This window comes from Girardinichthys multiradiatus, chromosome 11, assembly GCF_021462225.1.
Source record: "Girardinichthys multiradiatus isolate DD_20200921_A chromosome 11, DD_fGirMul_XY1, whole genome shotgun sequence".
Taxonomy (NCBI): Eukaryota; Metazoa; Chordata; class Actinopteri; order Cyprinodontiformes; family Goodeidae; genus Girardinichthys; species Girardinichthys multiradiatus.
In genome coordinates this window covers 25,340,217-25,362,706 of record NC_061804.1, presented here as the reverse complement: position 1 = coordinate 25,362,706, position 22,490 = coordinate 25,340,217, and the positions used below count along the sequence as shown (strand labels likewise).

Sequence of the window (22,490 nt, the reverse complement as noted above, 5' to 3'; positions counted from 1 at the left end):
ATAACCTGAATTAAAGTCTTGTTCTAGTAGGATTTTCTTGACATTTGCTTATTTTCAAAGTCATGGTTTGCAGAGAGGATACAAAGGATCACATGATCTGTTAGCATCTGATGAAATCTTTGGGCCATAACTTTAAAAATAGTGATGTTTGGCACAGAAACAACACATTTTGGTGATTGCATCAAGCTCTGAGGTTATCTTTCTTCAGATGGGACTGAGGTATTTGTCAACCTTCAGATGTCTGCTAGCTGAAGATAAAGAGGGATTTTTTTCAGCCTCACAACCAGTTCAAGTCAAATGAACTTAAGAATAAAAAGTGTTATGCAATGAAATGCCAGAGTTCAAAACGGAATTCCACTAAAAATGTATGTTGTCACCTTAAGAGGGCTGTGGACAAGAGATGTCTTCACAGTCTGATGGATTTGAAGAACTTTAAGGTAAAGTGGGCAAGTACCATCAAGATGTGAGATGCTGATGGACTCCTATCAAAGAAGACTGAATGCAAAAGTTTAATTTTTCAACAAAGCTTTAGTTTAAGGATGTGAACAATTCTATGAGGTTACTGTGGTTTTTTTCCATTGTCTTTCTTCTAAAAAGGAGAAAAACACCTTGATGATTTATTATGATTTCATTTTTTACACCTCAAAAACCTGGCATCTTAACAGGGTGTTTACACTCCTGAGAACTAACTTGTATATCTGTCGGCAGGGACATGTTCTCTGTAAAAGAGACAAAAGTTAAAGTTCCTTTTTCAGAAATCCTTTTCCTTCCTAAACTCCAGACAAACCCACGTCAGATTTTAAGTGGTTACAAAATCTGTTTCAATAGATTGTTTAAACGTGATTTGAATAAAGTATGGACTTACAATACATCAATACAAAATGGCCCAAATTAGGGTGAACCGAAGAAAACAACACATTCACACATTACAGCACACTAATGCAGTTGATCACTGTACATTTAGGGGGGCTGAACAGGTACAAATGAACCATTCAACATTTAGGTACAGGTTGAGTCAATAGACAGCGCTAAGATGAGGGTGTACTGAACTCTCCCAGCCTCCTCAACAATCCGTCAAGCGTCTCCATGTTCTGGGATTTCTCCTCCAGCAGCTCATAGCGCAGACTTGATATATCCTGTTTGATCTCTTTCAGCTCACCTGGATCAGAACAGATGCATTAATCAGCTAAGAATATTAATCAACTTTGAGGTTATGGTAAAATGCATGAATTAATAGACACAGGTAAGCATACATTAAACAGAACATAAGACCAGATTAAATTAATTAATCAGGGATGGAGTGTTGCAATGATCACACTAGAAATCTATGCCTCATGAACGTTTATTAGAGAAATAAAAACTACAGGCCAAACAAAGTATTAATTCCCACAAATACAAAATGATTATGATGGCTGAAACACACAGAGCTCAGTTTATATTACCTTCTGTGATCTCATCGCTCTCTCTGTCTGCTTGAGCCTTGATTATATAACGTTTGATTAGTCGCTTCATGATCTTCTACAGCCAGAGAAGAAAAAGGTAGGGAAGGTTAACATAATTTTAGAAAAATAAAATAAAATGTACGTCTATAGAGGTAATTGTGTACCATATATCACTAAAACTCTCAGCCATCACACAGGAGGAACATTATTGTTACTTTTGTACATACCTGATATCTTGTTGGACCATTAAAACCTCCATATGCTGGATTTTTGTTCTTCCCAAGCTGAAGGAATAAAGGACATTTTTATGTATTGTGGTTTAAATAAACAGAAATGAGTAGCTAATTTAACTTTGAGCTCAGGTGAGGTTGAGCCTGCAGTGCTGCTTTAATACCACTGGAAGGCGCAAATGATTGTTTAAATTGTTTTCACAAGTTCCAACTTCATATTTTTTTGAGATTTATTGTGATAAACCAAAACATGGTTGAATAGAATTGTGAAGAAGCTGGAAAGGATACGTGGTTTTTGAATAATTTAAGAAAATAAAAACAGCAAAGTGTGGACGGCAAATGTATTCAGTCCCCTTCCTTCTGATACCCATCAATAAAATCCAGACCAACCACTTACCTGATGCTGTTTGTTCACGAATGAGTACATTTGTTACACAAATAGCATCATGGAGATCAATTAACATACCTGGCTGCTCCGGGATAAAGTGGTGACGTTTAAATCAGGGTTCGGTTATTATCAATATTCCAAAATCTTAAACCAAAACATTCATTTTCACCTAAGCTGGCATGCAGGGCAAGGAGAGCATTAATCATAGAAGCAATCAAGAGACCCATGATAACTCTGGAGGAGCTGCAAAGATCCACAGCACAACTGGGAGAATCTGTCAACAGGACAACTATTGGTTGTGCACTCAAAACTGGCCTTTATAGAATAGGGGCAAGAAAATGCCCTTATTAAGAACCCCTGTTTGCCGTTTGCCACGAGGCATGTAAGGGACACAGCAAAGCTGTGGAAGAAGGTACTCTGGTCAGATAAAAACTAAATGTTACTACAAATTTGACCAGTCTAAATATTAAGACTGGTCAGATTTGTTCTGGGGAGAGGGTATGCCACACTTTTAGATTTGTATTAGCAAAAAACTAGAAAGGCTTGTATCATTTTCCAGTCACTTCACAATTCTGCACTAAGTTGTGTTAATCTATTACATAAAATCTCAAACGATGAAGTTTGTGGTTTTAATGCGACAAAATCTGAAAAAGTAAAGGGGGCATAAAAACTTTAGCAAGGTTTCAATTCATTTTATGTTGTGGGTGCATACCTGATTTAGTTGTGTCTCGGTTTTCTTCTCACCGTGTCTGTGAACCACATACAAGAGCATAGACTTTATGGCTGTGGCCAGTCCCAGCATAGATTTAGGACTAGGGACCAGATTGAAGGGGACAGGGAGTGTCCTTCCCTCCTCAAAGTAGGAAAACCAAAGTTTTGCCCGAGCAAACTTCCACTCGACATCAGCATCATCCTACAGGGAAGGAAGTATCAAAAGGAAAAAGAAAGAAAAAAACAAAACAAGGTTAGAATAGTAAATTACAGAAATATCTTTTGGAAATAACTTTTTCATAGATTTAGAAAATCAAACATTTTATCATCTTTGAAACTTTCTTGAAATAAAGATGGCATAATTAACTGTTCAGGCAGAAATCCCCATTTGTTGTATTAAGTAGTTTGGTGTCAGTGGGAATATTTTACCTCCATTCTAAACTGTTTAGATCCTGGTTGTCCAAAAATAACAAAATCTACTTATCAGCTCATCTAGAGCCCAAACCCCAACTATATTTGGACAGACTGTACCATGAGAAGGTCAGACTGTAGAAAGCCAGTTCTCCCTTTCTTGTTTTTCTTGTTCTTGCTAAGCCACTACAGCGATTAAAGTGGCTTCTATATAAAGTGCAAGCTAATTATAAAGCCTTGTAAAGTCCAGTGCTTTGCAAACATGTTCAAACCTCTTGAACATTTTCTGATTCTGTCAAAATGCAACCACATATCTCAATGTGTTTTATTGGGATGTTATGTGATGGACTTACACAAGGTCGTTCTTAATAGTGACATAAAAATGTGAACTAAATGGTATGCTTTAGTGTCATGAATCAGCACTTTGTAGAACGACCTTTTACAGCAATTACAACAGCTGGTCTTTTTGGGGTATGGCTCTACCAGCTTTGCACATTCAGAAACAGAAATCTGGACTTTGACTGGGCCATTCTAACAACATCAACATGCTTTGACCTATTGATCTTTTCTGACTAACTTTCTTCTCCTTGTGGAAGAAAAACAACCCACTAGATGATGCTGCCACAACTGTGTTGGGGATGGTGTCTTCAGTTAGTTCTCCGCCATACATAGTATTTTGCATGTAGGTCAAAAAGTTTTGTTTTCATCTGACCAGAGCACCGTCTTCCACAATTTTGCTGGATCTCCCACTTCAGACAGGACTTCTTACTGCTTTGGTTACACAGTGATCTTCTCCTTCTTTCCACACTTTGCCAACGGAAGCCAGATTTGTGGAGTACAAGACAAATCATTGACATGTCAGCAGACTCTCTGAAATGAGTTGGTTTTCTCTGCAGCTCCTCCCGAGTTACCGTGGACCCTGCCTACCATTTTCGATAGATCGGTTTTCTGTGAGATCAAATTACACACACTTGGACACTGAATTTTATTTAAGGCTATTTGAGTAAGGGAGGCTGAACATATGTGCACGCCATGCATTTCAGAGTTTTATTTGCAAAGAACAAATCATGTTGAGGCAGAGTTGTCTGCAGTAAACCAGCTAAACACATTTTTATAAAGACAAAGACTTCATATTTATAGGCTTATACTTGTGCCACATGGTAATATAATACTTCAGTGATGTACCTCAATCTCCTGGAAGGAGCTGTTAATCATGGCAATGAGCATGTTGAGCAGGACTATCACCATGGTAACGTTGTAAACCCCGTACAGAACATAACCAATGTTCTCAATGAATTTGTGTCCATTGTTGATGACTACAGACTTGACCTCAGACAGTCCAAAAATAGCCCAGAACAATGTCTTAAAGCTCTCCTCCAGGCTAAAAAGACATAGAGAAGGAAGGACAAGGGGGTGGTTTGTAATTCAAGCAAGCAATTACATGTGAACAAAATGTGCAATTAAAAAAACAGTTTCCAATATCCTCTCTAATATCTAAAATCATTTTACCAGTCTAAAAATGCGGAGGCAAGGCAAAGACTGCTAAATCAAATACATTTCAGAAATGTAGAACAAGAATGAGAAGAAATGAAGAATGAAAGATTAACATTCTTTGTAATTTCCTTTTGAATCCTATCTGTATTTTAAATATAAAATGTGTTTAAAATACAAGATAAGCCTAGCAAAAACATGTTTATTTTAGATAATGGTTATTATACATGTGATACTAAACTTTTCACACAACAGAACCTTCATCAGGTAAAGAGAGCTTTAGAGAGGTAAGGAGAGATATAGATCTCGAGCAAACTCAAGATCTAGAGATAGGTTAGATAGATTGAGAGATAAATGTGAAGGAGAGATAGAGCAAGAGAATTAAAGATAGAACGATGGACATAGTGGAGAAAGAAGATAGAAATATGGGGGTTTACTAAGAGATAGAAGGTTAGATACAAAGAAATAGAAACCAAGAAATATTAAGATGAAGAGAGGTAGCAAGAGATAGAGAAATAGACGTAAGAAATAGAGAGATAGATGTACATATACTGAGATAGAAATGGAGGAATGGTGTTGATATTGATAGACAAATATAGAGCTAGAAACATTGAGAGACAGAGATAGAGAGATGGAGAAATTAATATGGTGATAAAGATATAGATGTGTAAACTGAGAGATAGAAAAATTAAGATAGATCAATAGATAAATAAATAGAGAGAAAAGTAGATTTAAAAATGTTTAGATAAAACAGAAAAAGACAGGTGGAGAAATTATTTACTTGATTAGCCTCTGAAATTAGACAGAGATAGAAATGAAGAGATAGAGCTAGAGTTAAATTGATAGAAATAGAAATAGAGAGATAGATATACATAGATAGATACTGATATGACAATAGAAAGATAGACACACTGACGGAAATGCAGAGAAATGGGAACAGAGATAGAGATACATACAGTGCTCAAAAAAATAAAGGGAACACTCAAATAACACATCCTAGATCTGAATGTATGAAATATTCTCATTGAATACTTTGTTCTGTACAAAGTTGAATGTGCTGACAACAAAATCACACAAAAATCATCAATGGAAATTAAATTTATTAACCAATGGAGGCCTGGATTTGGAGTCAAACACAAAATTAAAGTGGAAAAACACACTATAGGCTGATCCAACTTTGATGTAATGTCCTTAAAACAAGTCAAAATGAGGCTCAGTATTGTGTGTGGTCTCCACGTTCCTGTATGACCTCCCTACAACGCCCGGGCATGCTCCTGATGAGACGGCGGATGGTCTCCTGAGGGATCTCCTCCCACACCTGGACTAAAGCATCCACCAACTCCTGGACAGTCTGTGGTGCAACGTGACGTTGGTGGATGGAGCGAGACATGATGTCCCAGATGTGCTCAATCAGATTCAGGTCTGGGGAACGGGCGGGCCAGTCCATAGCTTCAATGTCTTCATTTTGCAGGAACTGCTGACACACTCCAGCTACATGAGGTCTAGCATTGTCCTGCATTAGGAGGAACCCAGGGCCAACCGCACCAGCATATGGTCTCACAAGGGGTCTGAGGATCTCATCTCGGTACCTAATGGCAGTCAGGCTACTTCTGGTGAGCACACGGAGGGCCATGCAGCCCTCCAAAGAAATGCCACCCCACACCATTACTGACCCACTGCCAAACCGGTCATGCTGAAGGATGTTGCAGGCAGCCGATCGCTCTCCACGGTGTCTCCAGACTCTGTCACGTCTGTCACATGTGCTCAGTGTGAACCTGCTTTCATCTGTGAAGAGCACAGGGCACCAGTGGCGAATTTGCCAATCCTGGTGTTCTCTGGCAAATGCCAAGCGTCCTGCACGGTGTTGGGCTGTGAGCACAACCCCCATTTGTGGATGTCGGGCCCTCATACCATCCTCATGGAGTCAGTTTCTAACTGTTTGTGCGGACACATTCACATTTGTGGCCTGCTGGAGGTCATTTTGCAGGGCTCTGGCAGTGCTCCTCCTGTTCCTCCTTGCACAAAGGTGGAGGTAGGGGTCCTGCTGCTGGGTTGTTGCCCTCCTACGGCCTCCTCCACGTCTCCTGGTGTCCTGGCCTGTCTCCTGGTAGCGCCTCCTGGCTCTGGACACTACGCTGACAGACACAGCAAACCTTCTTGCCACAGCTTGCATTGATGTGCCATCCTGGATGAGCTGCACTACCTGAGCCACTTGTGTGGGTTGTAGAGTCCGTCTCATGCTACCACGAGTGTGAAAGCACCACCAACATTCAAAAGTGACCAAAACATCAGCCAGAAAGCATAGGTACTGAGAAGTGGTCTGTGGTCCCCACCTGCAGAACCACTCCTTTATTGAGTGTGTCTTGATAATCGCCAAAGATTTCCCCCTGTTGTCTTTTCCATTTGCAGTCAGTGTTGCTTCCTAAGTGGACAGTTTGATTTCACAGAAGTTTGATTTACTTGGAGTTATATTTGTCAGGGTTCTGGGTTTTCGTGTTTGTGTTCACTTTGTTTTTTAGCTTTTAGATGGTTCCAGAGTTTCTCAGGTGCACGGGGTGACAGGTGCGACTGATCTGCTGATTGCCTTGAGGAGTATTTAAGCAGGAGGCTGCCAGCAATTCGATGCCAGAGTGTTTGCCTTCATTGGTAACAAACCTAGCCACTACCCAAGCTATGCTTCGTTCCATGACTCTTTGCTGACATTGTGTTTGATTTTTCGCAGACTGAAACCTGAACCTTGTTTATCTTCGTTGAGCTTCGTCTTTGGCTCAAGTTTACCTACGTTTTGTGGATTACGTTCTGGATTTCGTGTTTTGGATTAAGCTGGCAGCTTCCTGCAAATTCCCGACTCCTGAACCAAGGCAGAGGCGTACCCTGTCCACCCTCCAACGCAAGTACCTGAACATTGAACTCTCTCATGAACTCACCAGTATTCACTCCCCAGCTCGTACTGAAGCATCTGGACAACCTAGCTTCGCACACCCAGGTTCTGACTCCCTCTACCCCTGGTAACTTGACGGCATTTACTTAGTAAGACACTTTCTTGTTTACAAATATCGTTTCGTTAACACCGTTCCTTGTTTCACCAGTTCTCTTCCCCTCTCTTTCAGTTGGCAAATGTACCCATTCATGTCCCTGTGTTCACGTACTGTAAATAAACACCGTTACACTTTCAGTTTGTTTTCTCTGTATGTGGGTCAGTGCTATTTCGAAAATGACAATATTGTGTTGTTTAAGTGTTCCCTTTTATTTTTTTGAGCAGTGTATAATGATATAAATAGAGCTGGAGAAAGGGATATAGAGATTAATACAGAGACATTAATAAATTGATATAGAGTTAAAGAGGTAAAGATAGAGAAATTGAGATAGAGACAAGGACAAAATGACATAGCAATAGAGATATAGGCAAGTATAGTGATGGAGATAGATGTAGACATTGTATAAAGATGCAGAAATGGAGATAAAGTTAAAGAAACAACATTGCCTGGTTCTAAACAATATAGATATTAATTTATTACAGTTTTTTTGGCTGTAGTAAAACAAATTCAGCTTTTTCTGTGTTTTGTGTAAAGAATGCGTTTCGGTCATTTTTCTAGTTCTTTTGGATAAAACAACAAGTCATGTTCTGACTCAGGCTTATTTGTTACAGTAGGTTTGTCCGTTTTCACATGTTCCATATAAAGCAAAAGGAGAGGGAAGCAAATGTTTTAGTTGCATTGATATAACTCTTTATCTGAAACTTTCATCAGCAAATATAAATGTCATATACAACACATTATTCTGAAGCATTCTTGCTATTTTACTTTAAGTTCTGTTATCCACAATGAGTAACCGCATTCGATCAGTGCTCAGAAGTACATATGATACAATCATGGTAAACTTTCTGGGTTCTACATTTTGTTTTAGCCATAAACTTTGTGTAGAAAGCGTTGTTTGGCACCAAACTCAACGGACTTGGCAGTAAACAACATATCAATCAGTTACTGGTGTAGCCTTTGAATTTACCTTTCTTGAATCAACCCAAACGTCAATGAAGTATCTTTCTTTAATAAAGAAAACATCACTTTCAGTGTGATGTAATGCAAAAGTAGGAGAATAAGGTGTGTGTGATTGTCTCACGTGGTGAAGGCGTCATTCTGCTTTGCTCCCAGGTAGTAAGAGTACAGGTTGAACATGCCGATCATGAATGCCAGAAAGACTAGCAGGAAGATGACCATGAACTTGAAGATGTCTTTGACGGTCCTTCCCAAAGAGATCTGGAGTGGGCCAAAACTTTCATTGGCTGGCAGGATGTAAGCAATCCGAGAAAAGCTCAGTACCACTGCGATCGCATAAAGGCCCTCTGACACCAGCTGAGGATCTGAGGGCATCCAGTGAATGCGTGCTGGAAAACAGACATAAATCAACTAATAAACATCAGGATATCTACAGTGAATGCTCGAACCACCTCAGCTAACTCCTGACGTAGAAGAGCAGCGGCTCTACTTCATGTTACAATGAATAAACATTAAGGCTTTTATTGAGATTTCATGTGATAGACCAACAAAATGTTTTGTGCATTTGGAGAGTGGAAATAAAATTCTGCATGATCAAATGTTTTTTACAAGTAGAAATCTGAAAAGTATGGTAAGCAATTATTTTCAGCCTACCTGAGTCAATGCTTTGTAGGATCACTGTTCAATACAGTTACAACTCCAAGTCCTTTAGTGTATGTCTCTACCAGCTTTGTACCTCTGGAGCCTGAGCTATTTATTAATTCCTCTTTGAAAAACTTGCCCAAGCTCAGTCCGATTGGATGGAGAACATTTATGAACTTTAATTTCCAAAGCTTTCTCAATTGGATTTAGGTCTGGACGTTGACTTGGCCATGGAGGGTTGCTGTCCGGTTGCAAAATGAACCTCCACTCCTTTCTTAATTCTTTTGCAGTTTCTAACTGGCTCCCTTTATTTAGCTCCATCTGTCTTCCCTTCATCCTGCTGAAAAAAAGCATCTCCACAGCATGATGCTGCCACCACCATGTTTCACCATGAGGATGGTGTGTTCAAGATGATCTGCCATACATAAGGTTTTGCATAAAAGGTAAAAAAAAATTATTTATTCTGGTCTCATCTGAACAGACCACCTTCTTTTGTTACGGCTTGAGCAATGGACGAACCCAGAATGCAGACTAGCAGGCAGCATGATGTTAAATGGAAAGATATTTAATAACAAAAAAACTCACTCACAGGAGGTGACGGCAAAAACAGACATGGGCAGGCTTGGCAAGACAGGCTTCGTGTGAACAGCAGGACATGAGCATGAAAATGAAAAATGTTTCCGCGCCGACTAACTGAACAAGGTGTGTTTAAATGGAGCATGATACAGGTGGAACACAAAACTGATTAACATGGTGCAGGTGAACCGAATAAACTTAATTGACAGAACAAAACGTGACTGGAGCAAAACATGGCTTGAACAGAACACAAATCCAAGGAAACAAACTAATAGAAACATAACTAGAAAAACATGAAACGAAAGCATAACCAGATCCAAAAACTTAACTTGACCGCACATGAACTAGAAGACAAAATCTAAAGCATGTCTAGGAAAATAATAAACAGAGACATGATTAAAGACTGGAGCAGTGAAAAACATAAGGAAAAAAACAGAAATCAAAAACCAAACAACCCCAAATCATAACATCTTTCACATCTAAGTTCCCTACATGACTTCTGAAAAAAAAATGTAAAAATGTTTAAAATGTATAAATACAATTTCAAAGCACTATAAATGAATTATTTTATAATTTCTTCATCTGTGGGTACTAGACAAAATAAAAATAATGTCAATCATTACTCTGCATTTTAAATAATACAAAAACAGGGTTTTATACAAGATCTGCCATAACTTTTGACTTTTACTTTAGATTTTAACTGTGATACTTCATGTGTGCATGTCTGCTTACCCAGAGTAAAGTAATGTATCTCTGGTGGCAGATGGATCAATGTTTTGCAGTGTTTGTACACATAGGCCTGGGCCAAGTCAGCTTGCTTCATAGCAGAGAAGCGGCAACTGAACGAGGCCAGAAATATGGCCAACATCCCAAAGTCCAAGAAGTTCCACGGCTCAACCAGGTACTCTCCAGGTCCCTGGCTCCAGATCTCCTTCACTTCAGCCCAAATCATGCCTGCAGCAGCACAGATCAAAGATCAAATCCTTGTTTTAGCATTTGTTGTTTTCATTAAATATTATTTTTTGCTCACCCATGACCCATGAAATAATTAGGATCTCCATCCAGGTGAAGGGGGTGGTGGTCTTGCGGTGAAGCAGCAAGGGGTCCAACTTGAGTTGTGGACTTCCAGGTTGCTGATGGTGGGTCATGTTTGGCAACAGGGTGGTGCCAGCAAAACGGTCAGCTGCATTCAGGATGAGGAGGCCCAGGAAAACTGTGAAGGATGAGGCGTGGGCCACAAACTTCATAAAGGGACTGCGCATAACCTTTCCCACCTGAGATCATAGTAAAGTGGATAAGAGATCACATACGTTATGACATGGAAAACAGCCCGTTTTAAGTTTGAATGTTCCATACCCTGCTGCAAGGAGTCACCCAGTACGCCACAGCCAGTCCAGGTAGTCCTATAGCCACAGCCAGTACCACCAGCAGCTTAACAGCAGTGGTCTGTTGTCTCAGGCCTGGCAGGTTCTCATACCAAATACTCAGCAGCTGCTGCTGGCAATTTGGATGGGCAACAAACTGGAGGAAAACAGAGCTGTGTTAAAATGACAACAGACTTAGGGTCATAAGAAACATGCATCTAAAATCAGTTCAGTTCATTTATATGGCACCAGTTAACAATAGATGTCATGTTGAATCCTTTTACAAGACAAACAGATCCAGTTCATTTAAAATTATATAGAATCAGATTCAGTTCAAGTTCAGTTTAAATGAATCCAACTTTTTGTAGGGGCTTCCTTTTACTAATTACATTAGTACAGTTTTAAAAGTAACAAATGCCATATACATTTTTTTCTGTGTCCCTTTGGGTCGGGATATTTCTAATTCTGTGCACAGGTTAAGATGTCCTTGAAACTTTCATTTACTCTAGATGGCAAGAAATAGAAGAAATTTCTTTCTAGCTTGGACATTTCATATTCACAAGAACTGAAGTGCAGAACTACTGGGAAGTCATTACAGGTCCCATTATAGGTTGGTGCTGTAGTAACTTCAGAGTTCTGACCATACAATATTTCTGGGACATCACACAAGAAGAAAGTTCTGACAGGAAGATGTGTCAAGAATGAGCTGCGAGAACTCCCAAACCAGGGCTGCAAAAACAGAAGGATTTCATTTTGCCAGTCAGTAATTAGTTTTTATGTGGTCCAAAAAGATTTTAACTTAACCAAAAATAAAAATTGAATGTCTTTAAAACTACTGGTACCTCTAATTTAAAATTCACCTAAATACATACATACATACATACATATTTTACATCTTGCTCTTTAATAAAATCATAAGTATATCTATGGGTATTTTACACATATCAAAAACAAGTGCAGAGTCCATAAATCAATGCTGAGAGAATATATTTTATCTATGTGGTATTTTGTCAAAATAATTCTCTCCTGATCCTCAAGCAGCACTGCAGGAATAACAGACACAATAAAAATCAAACTCAGAAACTTAAATAAAACCAATTAAGGAAACATTTTATTCCAGAATTCACTGATGTCAAGACAGAAAGCTCCTCAACAAAGACCTGACTCCTCATTTAAGATGGACTGATCCAAAGAAGGATACTGTACTTTTAACTAATGAATCAAAATATCTTTCAGGCTAAAGACTGGGGAAACCATCCAGTAAGTTGTTAGTACAAAGTTAACTTCATCCACCTTGGGAGAGCGCCATTGCAGTCAGGAATAACAGATGTGAAATAGAAATGACACTCTTTGCACATTCTCATTTGGAATAGAGTCTAATAGCTGAAGAAATTACCTAGCATACACGGGCAAGTTCATGAAGCTATTAAACAAGTACCAACCTTGGTTGTAGATCCTTCAAATTCTGAAACTAGATACCAAGACAGATCTGTCCCAAAATGGCTCTACTGAAAGACGCCTCTCTAAACTGATGCAGTCTACACAGATTCTAATGAGGTACAGTACTGTGCATCTATTTCGAGGAAGGTCTGCCCAAAAGCAGAGGTTCTAAGGGAAAATGTCTGTTGGAACATGATGCAAAACAGCTTCTGCTCTAGTAACCATCCTTCAGTACACTGATTACTTCATTGACAACTCTGAATGACCAGAAAAAAATAACACCTCTACTCACTGAATGTTTCGAAATTAATTGAAATATGAGAGCAAAATCTTTTTACACGAGGCAGTACTTGTAGTTTTTACATACATAATGATAGAACACATTAGTTACAGTATATTGATCGTTCTCTTGTTTATTTGAGAGCCTTCTTACCTTTTTGAGTTCATATTTGATTGCTAATTTGAGCCGTGTGAGGGAGGGGCGACCTGGCAATTCATAGCTGTCATCAGAATCTGTTTCTCCATTCAGAATGGCCTCTACTTCCTCTGTGCTGCGACAAAGATCCAGAAGGCCCACCACATAATCCTTACACTGGTTTGACAGACGACTGTAATCGTTCTGCAAAGACAAACATAAGCAAAAGTGGTTTAATGCAGTTGTAATTAAAGATAGCAAGGATTTGAAAGTGTCAACATGCAGGAGCAATTTTAATCTCATTCTTTTCATTTATAATGCTACCAATACACTCATTACATCACCTTATTGTTTTGTACAAAAACATTACATGTTATTGTTCACTTTACATAGTCAACCTAGGATAGATTGCTCTGTTTTTGTAAAACAAACAGGTTTAGTTTTAGTCAACAAAATGTTGCTTCGAACCTTTATATAGTAACTCAAATATGGAGTAATTATAAGGAACAATACAAAATACAAAGGATTGGTGAATGCAAAACACTCTTAGCCTTATCAAAAATTGCAATTTTTTTACATTCTTTTATTTTATGGATTTTAAGTTTATGATCTAAAAATAATTTGTTATTAATTAACCACTTCTTGAGTTTAAGTATTTCACCAAACATATTTTACAAGAATCTTAAGGTTATCCTCAGTTCCAAAAAGTATTTGTGGGATCTGCAAACAAAAGAAATCGCACCTTACAGATTATTGTCATTAATATATACTTTGGAACGTTTAGGTCCTAACACTAAACCTTGTGGGTCTCCATATTAGATGCCTTTGGGCTCTGACATTTCATTATTAACCATTATAAACTGTTTCCTGTTTGATAGATACCTGCTCAACCACTTATGAACAATACCTCTTTTCCTATAAGCCTGTAATTTTGAAAGTTACAAATTATGACTTATCTATATTATCAAGCACTTGTTAAATCTATAAATAATTTAATTTTGTACTGCTTTCTTTCTGTTCCTGCTGTAATTTCTTCGGTAAATTCAAATAATGAAAATAATGGAGATCTGTTTGCTCTACAGGTTCTCACTTTATAATGTATGTTTTTCTATAAACCTTTCATCAAGCACTTTAGACAATTGTGAGAGCAGTCAACAAGAACAAATGTTAAACAGAATTGGTACAATTAAATCAACCCAAAGAATTACTGTATGTACAGTTAGACTTTTAGGATGTTTTAAAACAGACCTTAAACTCTTTCTCTATATCAGCTAGCATGGCCAGCTCATTGCTGAGTTCCAAGGCTGCCAGCACCGGATCCTCATTAGAAAGAGAGAGGTATGCAGGACTGGCCAGTCCTCTGTAGGCATTGATCTTTGAGCGTGAGTGGCTGAAGGAATCGTACTGCTGCTGATAGTTACACGAGTCGCAGCCACAGAAGTAGTCGTGAGGAGGAGCGATACGAGCCCCTTTACTCAGGAGGGTGTGAACTATCTCATACTCCTGGCAGTGTGCTGCAAGTATCACTGGAGTCACATCATGAGAAAACCTATGAGGATGAACATAACAAACACAATGTTTTCATGATGATAAAATGCTGTATTATAAAGATACTTAGGAACAATTTACATTACGCTGATCAACAATATTAAGGTCAATAACACCTTCAGTTGTAATTATTTTATTACAACTGTTGATGACTTGAAAACAGGATAGTTAATCTTAAAAAGCTAGCTGAACTCAATTTGGCTAACAGAGCATCTAATGCAGGAGTCAAACACCTCATTATAAATCTAAGATGACCTTTGTATTCCTGACTGATGATTGTAAAAAAGCAACAAATAAAGGATTCAGTGTAAAGATTTGTTTAATTGCTGGGAAAACTGACAGTCTTGCAGCTGATAAAGGTTTGTGTTGCATTTCAGTCTACCAACAAGTCAGCCTCAACTAGGTCACCTTAGTGAGGATGTATATACAGGGGTTGGACAATGAAACTGAAACACCTGGTTTTAGACCACAATAATTTATTAGTATGGTGTAGGCCCTCCTTTTGCAGACAATACAGCATTAATTAATCTTGGGAATGACATATACAAGTCCAGCACAGTGGTCAGAGGGATTTTAAGCCATTCTTCTTGCAGGATAGTGGCCAGGTCTCTACGTGATACTGGTGGAGGAAAACGATTCCTGACTCGCTCCTCCAAAACACCCCAAAGTGGCTCAATAATATTTAGATCTGGTGACTGTGCAGGCCATGGGAGATGTTCAACTTCACTTTCATGTTCATCAAACCAATCTTTCACCAGTCTTGCTGTGTGTATTGGTGCATTGTCATCCTGATACACGGCACCGCCTTCAGGATACAATGTTTGAACCACTGGATGCACATGGTCCTCAAGAATGGTTCGGTAGTCCTTGGCAGTGATGCGCCCATCTAGCACAAGTATTGGGCAGAGGGAATGCCATGATATGGCAGCCCAAACCATCACTGATCCACCCCCATGCTTCACTCTGGGCATGCAACAGTCTGGGTGGTACGCTTCTTTGGGGCTTCTCCACACCGTAACTCTCCTGGATGTGGGGAAAACAGTAAAGGTGGACTCATCAGAGAACAATACATGTTTCACATTGTCCACAGCCCAAGATTTGCCCTCCTTGCACCATTGAAACCGACGTTTGGCATTGGCATGAGTGACCAAAGGTTTGGCTATAGCAGCCCGGCCGTGTATATTGACCCTGTGGAGCTCCCGACGGACAGTTCTGGTGGAAACAGGAGAGTTGAGGTGCACATTTAATTCTGCCATGATTTGGGCAGCCGTGGTTTTATGTTTTTTGGATACAATCCGGGTTAGCACCCGAACATCCCTTTCAGACAGCTTCCTCTTGCGTCCACAGTTAATCCTGTTGGATGTGGTTCGTCCTTCTTGGTGGTATGCTGACATTACCCTGAATACCGTGGCTCTTGATACATCACAAAGACTTGCTGTCTTGGTCACAGATGCGCCAGCAAGACGTGCACCAACAATTTGTCCTCTTTTGAACACTGGTAAGTCACCCATAATGTTGTGTACATTTCAATATTTTGAGCAAAACTGTGCTCTTACCCTGCTAATTGAACCTTCACACTCTGCTCTTACTGGTGCAATGTGCAATCAATGAAGACTGGCTACCAGGCTGGTCCAATTTAGCCATGAAACCTCCCACACTAAAATGACAGGTGTTTCAGTTTCATTGTCCAACCCTTGTAAACCCTTAAAACAAATGTATTTATGTTTTTTAGCAAACATAACTTCAGACCAAAAAACTGTAAAATATCCAACCTTAAATTTGATTAAATTTCTTCAGCAAGGAAAACGATCATTATAAAATTTTATTTACAGAATATGCAGTGCTACACTTACTGCCCGCCATGCTGTGAATACTAAAGGCAGCACTTAGTCCTTCACTACAACATTTTACAAGGTGGGAGCTCACAAATATGATGGAAGAAAAAATATTTTGGAAGAAAGGGATAAAAGGCTTTTTCCTGGCATACCTCCCAAACCACCAAATGCTATGTACAGTGCTGTAAAATCTAGACTGATGCCCAACAAAGTGGAATGGTGGTTTTTATCAAACACATTTCTCTTTTTATCAGGGTTTAATTTTAAATATTAAATGTGATAAAATGAATTTGGAAGAATAGAATAGAATAGAATAGAATAGAAATATTCTTTACTGTCCCTCGTGGGGAAATTCAGGTGTACAGGCAGCAAAGTGACAGGCAAGTTGAAGACTGCAGATTCACATAAAGATAAAAATATAAAAGCAAAATCTAAGAAATGAAAGACTGCACAGAACAGGCAAATTCACAACATAAGAAGCAAATACTGCACAGTTATTAAAAATTGGATATTCAGATTCGAGGAAATATGCAAATGATTAGGGTGATTTAAAATAAATTTACAAACTGGTTGTATTTTTGTGCATACAAAACTACAACATTTTTCAGGAAATAGAAAAACAGTGTGAATAGAAGTAGGGATATAAACGCTTATTCAGTCTGTTTTTTAAAAAACACACAGGGATGTAAACCGTTTTATAAGTTTGTCGGGAGCAGTGATGGTCATAAAGATATGCACTTCCTCTGGCAAGAGTAACTCAGTGTCAGAATTGTCAAAATTTACCTCCTCACAGATATCTTCGGTTTTTGCTTTTTCATTAAAGGAAAATGCTTTAGATTATCAAATAAATGTTTAATACGATGCTATGTTTGACCTCGCAAGGTCTTGTGTAATGCATCTTTACCAGTCATACCTTGTCCCATCTTCATCATAAGCATAGAAGTCATCCAACATGTCTACTTGAGCCGGACTTGCTGTCAGACGGTGAGCATCTCTAAACGAAGGGTGACTGAGCAGGGCCTCTGTGATGCGGACATAACCTTTACCTAAGGCACAATACAAGACATGTTTCTATGGAAATGTATTTATTTATAGGAAAAAAAATTAAGATTTGATTTTATTAAATGTGAGGTCAAAATACCAAAGAAGTATTGCATTAGTAAAATAGAATTTTGAAAGAAAAATCAATCTAAAACGTGTGATTTGCATATGTATTCAGCCTCACCTGGGTCAACACTTTGTCACCATTTGCTGCAATTACATCTACAAGTCAGATTCTTTCAGTCACATTAGATGGAGAATGTTTGTAAGAAGCAATTTTAAACTCTTGCCACAGATTCTTGCATTTAGGTTTGAACTTTGATTGTATGTTTAGGATTATTATTCTGCTGGAAGATGAACCTCAACCGCAGTTGCAAGTCTTCTCTAGCCTCCAACTGGTTTTCTTCCAGGACTGGGCTATACATTAATTTTGATTAGCTTTCTTGTCCTTGCTAAAGAACTGCATCTCCACAGCATGATCCTGCCACCACCGTGTTTCACAATGGAGAGGGTGTGTTCAGAATGAAACCTTTGCATGCAGGTCAAAAAGTTCTCAGTGGACCAGATCACCTTTTTTTAAAGGTTTGTTGCATCCCATATATGGCTTGTTGCAAACTGAAACCGGACTTCTTATAGTTTTCTTTCACCTATGGCTTTCTTCTTGACAGTCATCCATAAAGTCCAGATTTGTGGAGACTAAGTCATTTTGTGAACAGATTCTCCCATCTGAGCCATGGATCTCTGCAGCTCCTCCAGGGTAACCATGTTCCCCTTGGCTTCTTGGCTGCTTCTCTGATTATTGCTCTCCTTGCCCAGTGTTCAGTTTAGGTCAACGGCCATGATTTTGTAGGTTTGCAGCCGTGCTATACTTTTTCCATTTACAGATGATTGGTAGATCCATGAGATGTTCAAAGCTAGGGATGTAGTTTCACAACTTCCTTCCTGTCTTCATTGTTCTTTGGTCTTCATGATACCATGTGTGCACTAATGTTCTCAAACAAAGTTCTGAAGACTTTGCAGAACAGCTGGATGTATACTGACATCGGAAGATAGTTGGTGCACTGAATTTCCTAAATACAAATGCAGAACACACTATTTTTTCACAACAATTTGAAAACAATGCATCATTTCCTTTCTGCTTTGTGATTGTGTTTTAAAGAAAATCCAAATAAAATATCTGGATATCTTCATCATTACCTTGTAGTAAAAGCAAAAAACATTAATTGCAAGCACCTTAGAGTTAGAGGATGACACATTGGCAGCTGTACTTCATTGCTACATCACGTAACTATTGTAAAAGGCAACTTTTGACCCTTCTGTATCACAGATTATCTGCTACATGCCAGATGAGATAACATTTTTAAGTAGATTTTTGTCTACAAGTGCACATTTCTTACTGATGGCTAAAAGGAGAGCATCTCCCACTCTGGCCAAATCTGCCCTCCCCAGCAGCAGTTCCGTCACCTCCAGATGTTCGTTGGCCACAGCCAGCTGCAGTGCATTTTGTCCCATGTAGTCCACAGCATTGACGTTCAGATTGGGGATGTGAAGCAGCATGCGGCGCACCTCTGGGATGTTGCCATATTCAGCTGCCTCCAGGAAACGCTGTTCAACATCTGACGGGCTGAACGAAGGACCCGAGAACATGTAAGCAGGACCTCGCAGAGCCTGCCGCCGTTTAACGGCGCTGAGGCGAGCGGTGAGCTGCCTGTCAGAGCTGCTGTGTCTGCTGGGAATCATAAGGATAAACAGTTCTAGTCAGAATCTAGTCAAATAGATCTGGCCTTTACCAAGTTTTCAAATGATTTAAATCTAACATTAAGTTCAAGAAACTATTGTCACCACAGTGTCATAATTTATTAAACAAAGATGAATCCAAAATGGAAAGGTCTTCCAGGGCCAATAGATTATTGTCAGCAAACGTAATTTTAACAACAAAAGCAGGAGTTTCTAGACTGGAGCATATACAGGTGCTTCTCAAAATATTAGCATATTGTGATAAAGTTCATTATTTTCCATAATGTCATGATGAAAATTTAACATTCATATATTTTAGATTCATTGCACACTAACTGAAATATTCCAGGTCTTTTATTGTCTTAATATGGATGATTTTGGCATACAGCTCATGAAAACCCAAAATTCCTATCTCACAAAATTAGCATATTTCATCCGACCAATAAAAGAAAAGTGTTTTTAATACAAAAAACGTCAACCTTCAAATAATCATGTACAGTTATGCACTCAATACTTGGTCGGGAATCCTTTGGCAGAAATGACTGCTTCAATGCGGCGTGGCATGGAGGCAATCAGCCTGTGACACTGCTGAGGTCTTATGGAGGCCCAGGATGCTTCGATAGCGGCCTTTAGCTCATCCAGAGTGTTGGGTCTTGAGTCTCTCAACGTTCTCTTCACAATATCCCACAGATTCTCTATGGGGTTCAGGTCAGGAGAGTTGGCAGGCCAATTGAGCACAGTGATACCATGGTCAGTAAACCATTTACCAGTGGTTTTGGCACTGTGAGCAGGTGCCAGGTCGTGCTGAAAAATGAAATCTTCATCTCCATAAAGCTTTTCAGCAGATGGAAGCATGAAGTGCTCCAAAATCTCCTGATAGCTAGCTGCATTGACCCAGCCCTTGATAAAACACAGTGGACCAACACCAGCAGCTGACACGACACCCCAGACCATCACTGACTGTGGATACTTGACACTGGACTTCTGGCATTTTGGCATTTCCTTCTCCCCAGTCTTCCTCCAGACTCTGGCACCTTGATTTCCGAATGACATGCAGAATTTGCTTTCATCCGAAAAAAGTACTTTGGACCACTGAGCAACAGTCCAGTGCTGCTTCTCTGTAGCCCAGGTCAGGCGCTTCTGCCGCTGTTTCTGGTTCAAAAGTGGCTTGACCTGGGGAATGCGGCACCTGTAGCCCATTTCCTGCACACGCCTGTGCACGGTGGCTCTGGATGTTTCTACTCCAGACTCAGTCCACTGCTTCCGCAGGTCCCCCAAGGTCTGGAATCGGCCCTTCTCCACAATCTTCCTCAGGGTCCGGTCACCTCTTCTCGTTGTGCAGCGTTTTCTGCCACACTTTTTCCTTCCCACAGACTTCCCACTGAGGTGCCTTGATACAGCACTCTGGGAACAGCCTATTCGTTCAGAAATTTCTTTCTGTGTCTTACCCTCTTGCTTGAGGGTGTCAATAGTGGCCTTCTGGACAGCAGTCAGGTCGGCAGTCTTACCCATGATTGGGGTTTTGAGTGATGAACCAGGCTGGGAGTTTTAAAGGCCTCAGGAATCTTTTGCAGGTGTTTAGAGTTAACTTGTTGATTCAGATGATTAGGTTCATAGCTTGTTTAGAGACCCTTTTAATGATATGCTAATTTTGTGAGATAGGAATTTTGGGTTTTCATGAGCTGTATGCCAAAATCATCTGTATTAATACAATAAAAGACCTGAAATATTTCAGTTAGTGTGCAATGAATCTAAAATATATGAATGTTAAATTTTAATCATGACATTATGGAAAATAATGAACTTTATCACAATTTGCTAATATTTTGAGAAGGACCTGTAGGTTTGTTAACACAATGCCGAGGTGGAAAAACATCAGAAATGACCTTAAAGAATGACATTATCTGTATGACTCACATGTGGCTGAACTGGAAGCTCAGATAGAGGGGTTGGAAACAAGACGGCAATAATGCATCTTCTTGACAAAAGCTTGCAAACTAAGCAGTGACTGTTATAATCCACTGCTTCCAGTCTAGGGTATCCAAATATTATCTAGTCTGCTTTTTGAAATGTAAATGTATAGTAGTTAAATGTGGTTTATCTGTTCAATACATTTCTGTGTGGTAAATATTTTTGATAGTGTAATGATGCCTTCTTTAGAGTGCAAGAAAACGTTCTTTTTGAATGTTTCCTTCCATTAAATGATTTTGTGCAATGATGAAGTGACTCAATTCACTTCTTAAATTACACTAAAATGAGGAAAACTATGCCTTAAATTCAGCCAGGTGTACAGTACGTGTAGAGTCTTACCCAAGACATTGTCCAGCACAGCAATATTCCTCCCCAAAATCATCATACGGGAGCAGGTTGTCCCGGCTCCTTGCTCCGGTTCTGTCCGCGTTGCCAGCAGCCCGGCTGCTGCGGTCACCCACCAACGGTCTGTGGTTCATCCTGAAGGATGATCAGCAGCAGAGGGTCTGCTCCTGATTCATGTGAATGAGTCGAGTGTCTGTGGCATGTTCTTGCCTCGCTCACTCTACCGCCCTCCCCCTTTGTTTATTCTCCTTCCTTGAGAAAGAATGCATCCTTCTGGGTGCCACTATACTTTTATTTACATGACACATTGAACCTCACAGATGTGGAAGGATCCTTGAGGGTCAAATTCTGTTTATTCCTCTCAAGTTGTTAACTGTAATTTCAGCAATCTTTGGACTCCTCTCTCTCAGCTTGACCTTTTTCTCTGCCTTACCTGTGGAAGTTTTAATAATTTTTTTAAGCTTAGGAGAAAAAATCCTAAGTATTCCTTCCTTTAAATTTTAATGCTTAAGTTGTGTATATTAAAGACTTTGTGTGTGTGTGTTTAAATGCATGAGTGCAGGAGTGAGTGATGGCTGATGAACTGCAGATGAGATTCCTCAGGGTTTAAATTCCCAGTAGACCCTGCTTCCTGTCCGCTCCCCCTTTCCACTGATCCCGGTCAAGTGTGGGAAAACAAACGCACACATAAACATATATTCTTAAGACATTTATAGATGTAAATCAATGTGGTGCACCTCGTTGTCAGCAGCTTCTCTTTGAGTACTGTTGCCTCACTTTTTGACTCAAGTACATTATCATTAAAAGCCAAATAGCAGAAAAGTCTTAAAAGAATCTGATAAAACACAGTCTCTGATGTCTGATAGAGTGAAAACTGCCTTTTAAGGCCCTAATGCTCAAGATTAGTC

General features: G+C 39.4%; 1 protein-coding gene across 2 annotated transcripts; it reads right to left on the bottom strand.

Moving 5' to 3' along the window:
* Nucleotides 1-508: 508 nt before the first annotated feature.
* Nucleotides 509-21,748, bottom strand: trpc6a (transient receptor potential cation channel, subfamily C, member 6a). Of its 2 annotated transcripts, none has more exons than XM_047378839.1 (14): nt 21,577-21,748; nt 18,927-19,258; nt 17,402-17,534; nt 14,354-14,654; nt 13,124-13,309; nt 11,243-11,407; nt 10,917-11,160; nt 10,619-10,840; nt 8,793-9,057; nt 4,368-4,563; nt 2,773-2,973; nt 1,670-1,726; nt 1,443-1,518; nt 509-1,159 (listed from the first exon to the last, which is right to left on the bottom strand). In XM_047378839.1, exons 1-14 carry the CDS (start codon nt 21,714-21,716, stop codon nt 1,029-1,031), a joined length of 2,649 nt encoding a protein of 882 aa, XP_047234795.1. In that variant the 5' UTR covers nt 21,717-21,748; the 3' UTR covers nt 509-1,028. The 2 variants fall into 2 exon arrangements, with proteins under 2 accessions (XP_047234795.1, XP_047234796.1); XM_047378840.1 differs by having other exon boundaries at nt 18,927-19,255.
* Nucleotides 21,749-22,490: the final 742 nt, after the last annotated feature.

Coding starts and splice junctions, on each gene's coding strand:
- trpc6a (XM_047378839.1), bottom strand. CDS start 21,716: ATGAACCACAGACCGTTGGTGGGTGACCGCAGCAGCCGGGCTGCTGGC. Junction 13,310..14,353: donor ATATAGAGAAAGAGTTTAAG/GTCTGTTTTAAA, acceptor TTGTCTTTGCAG/AACGATTACAGTCGTCTGTC. Junction 4,564..8,792: donor CAGAATGACGCCTTCACCAC/GTGAGACAATCA, acceptor ATGTCTTTTTAG/CCTGGAGGAGAGCTTTAAGA.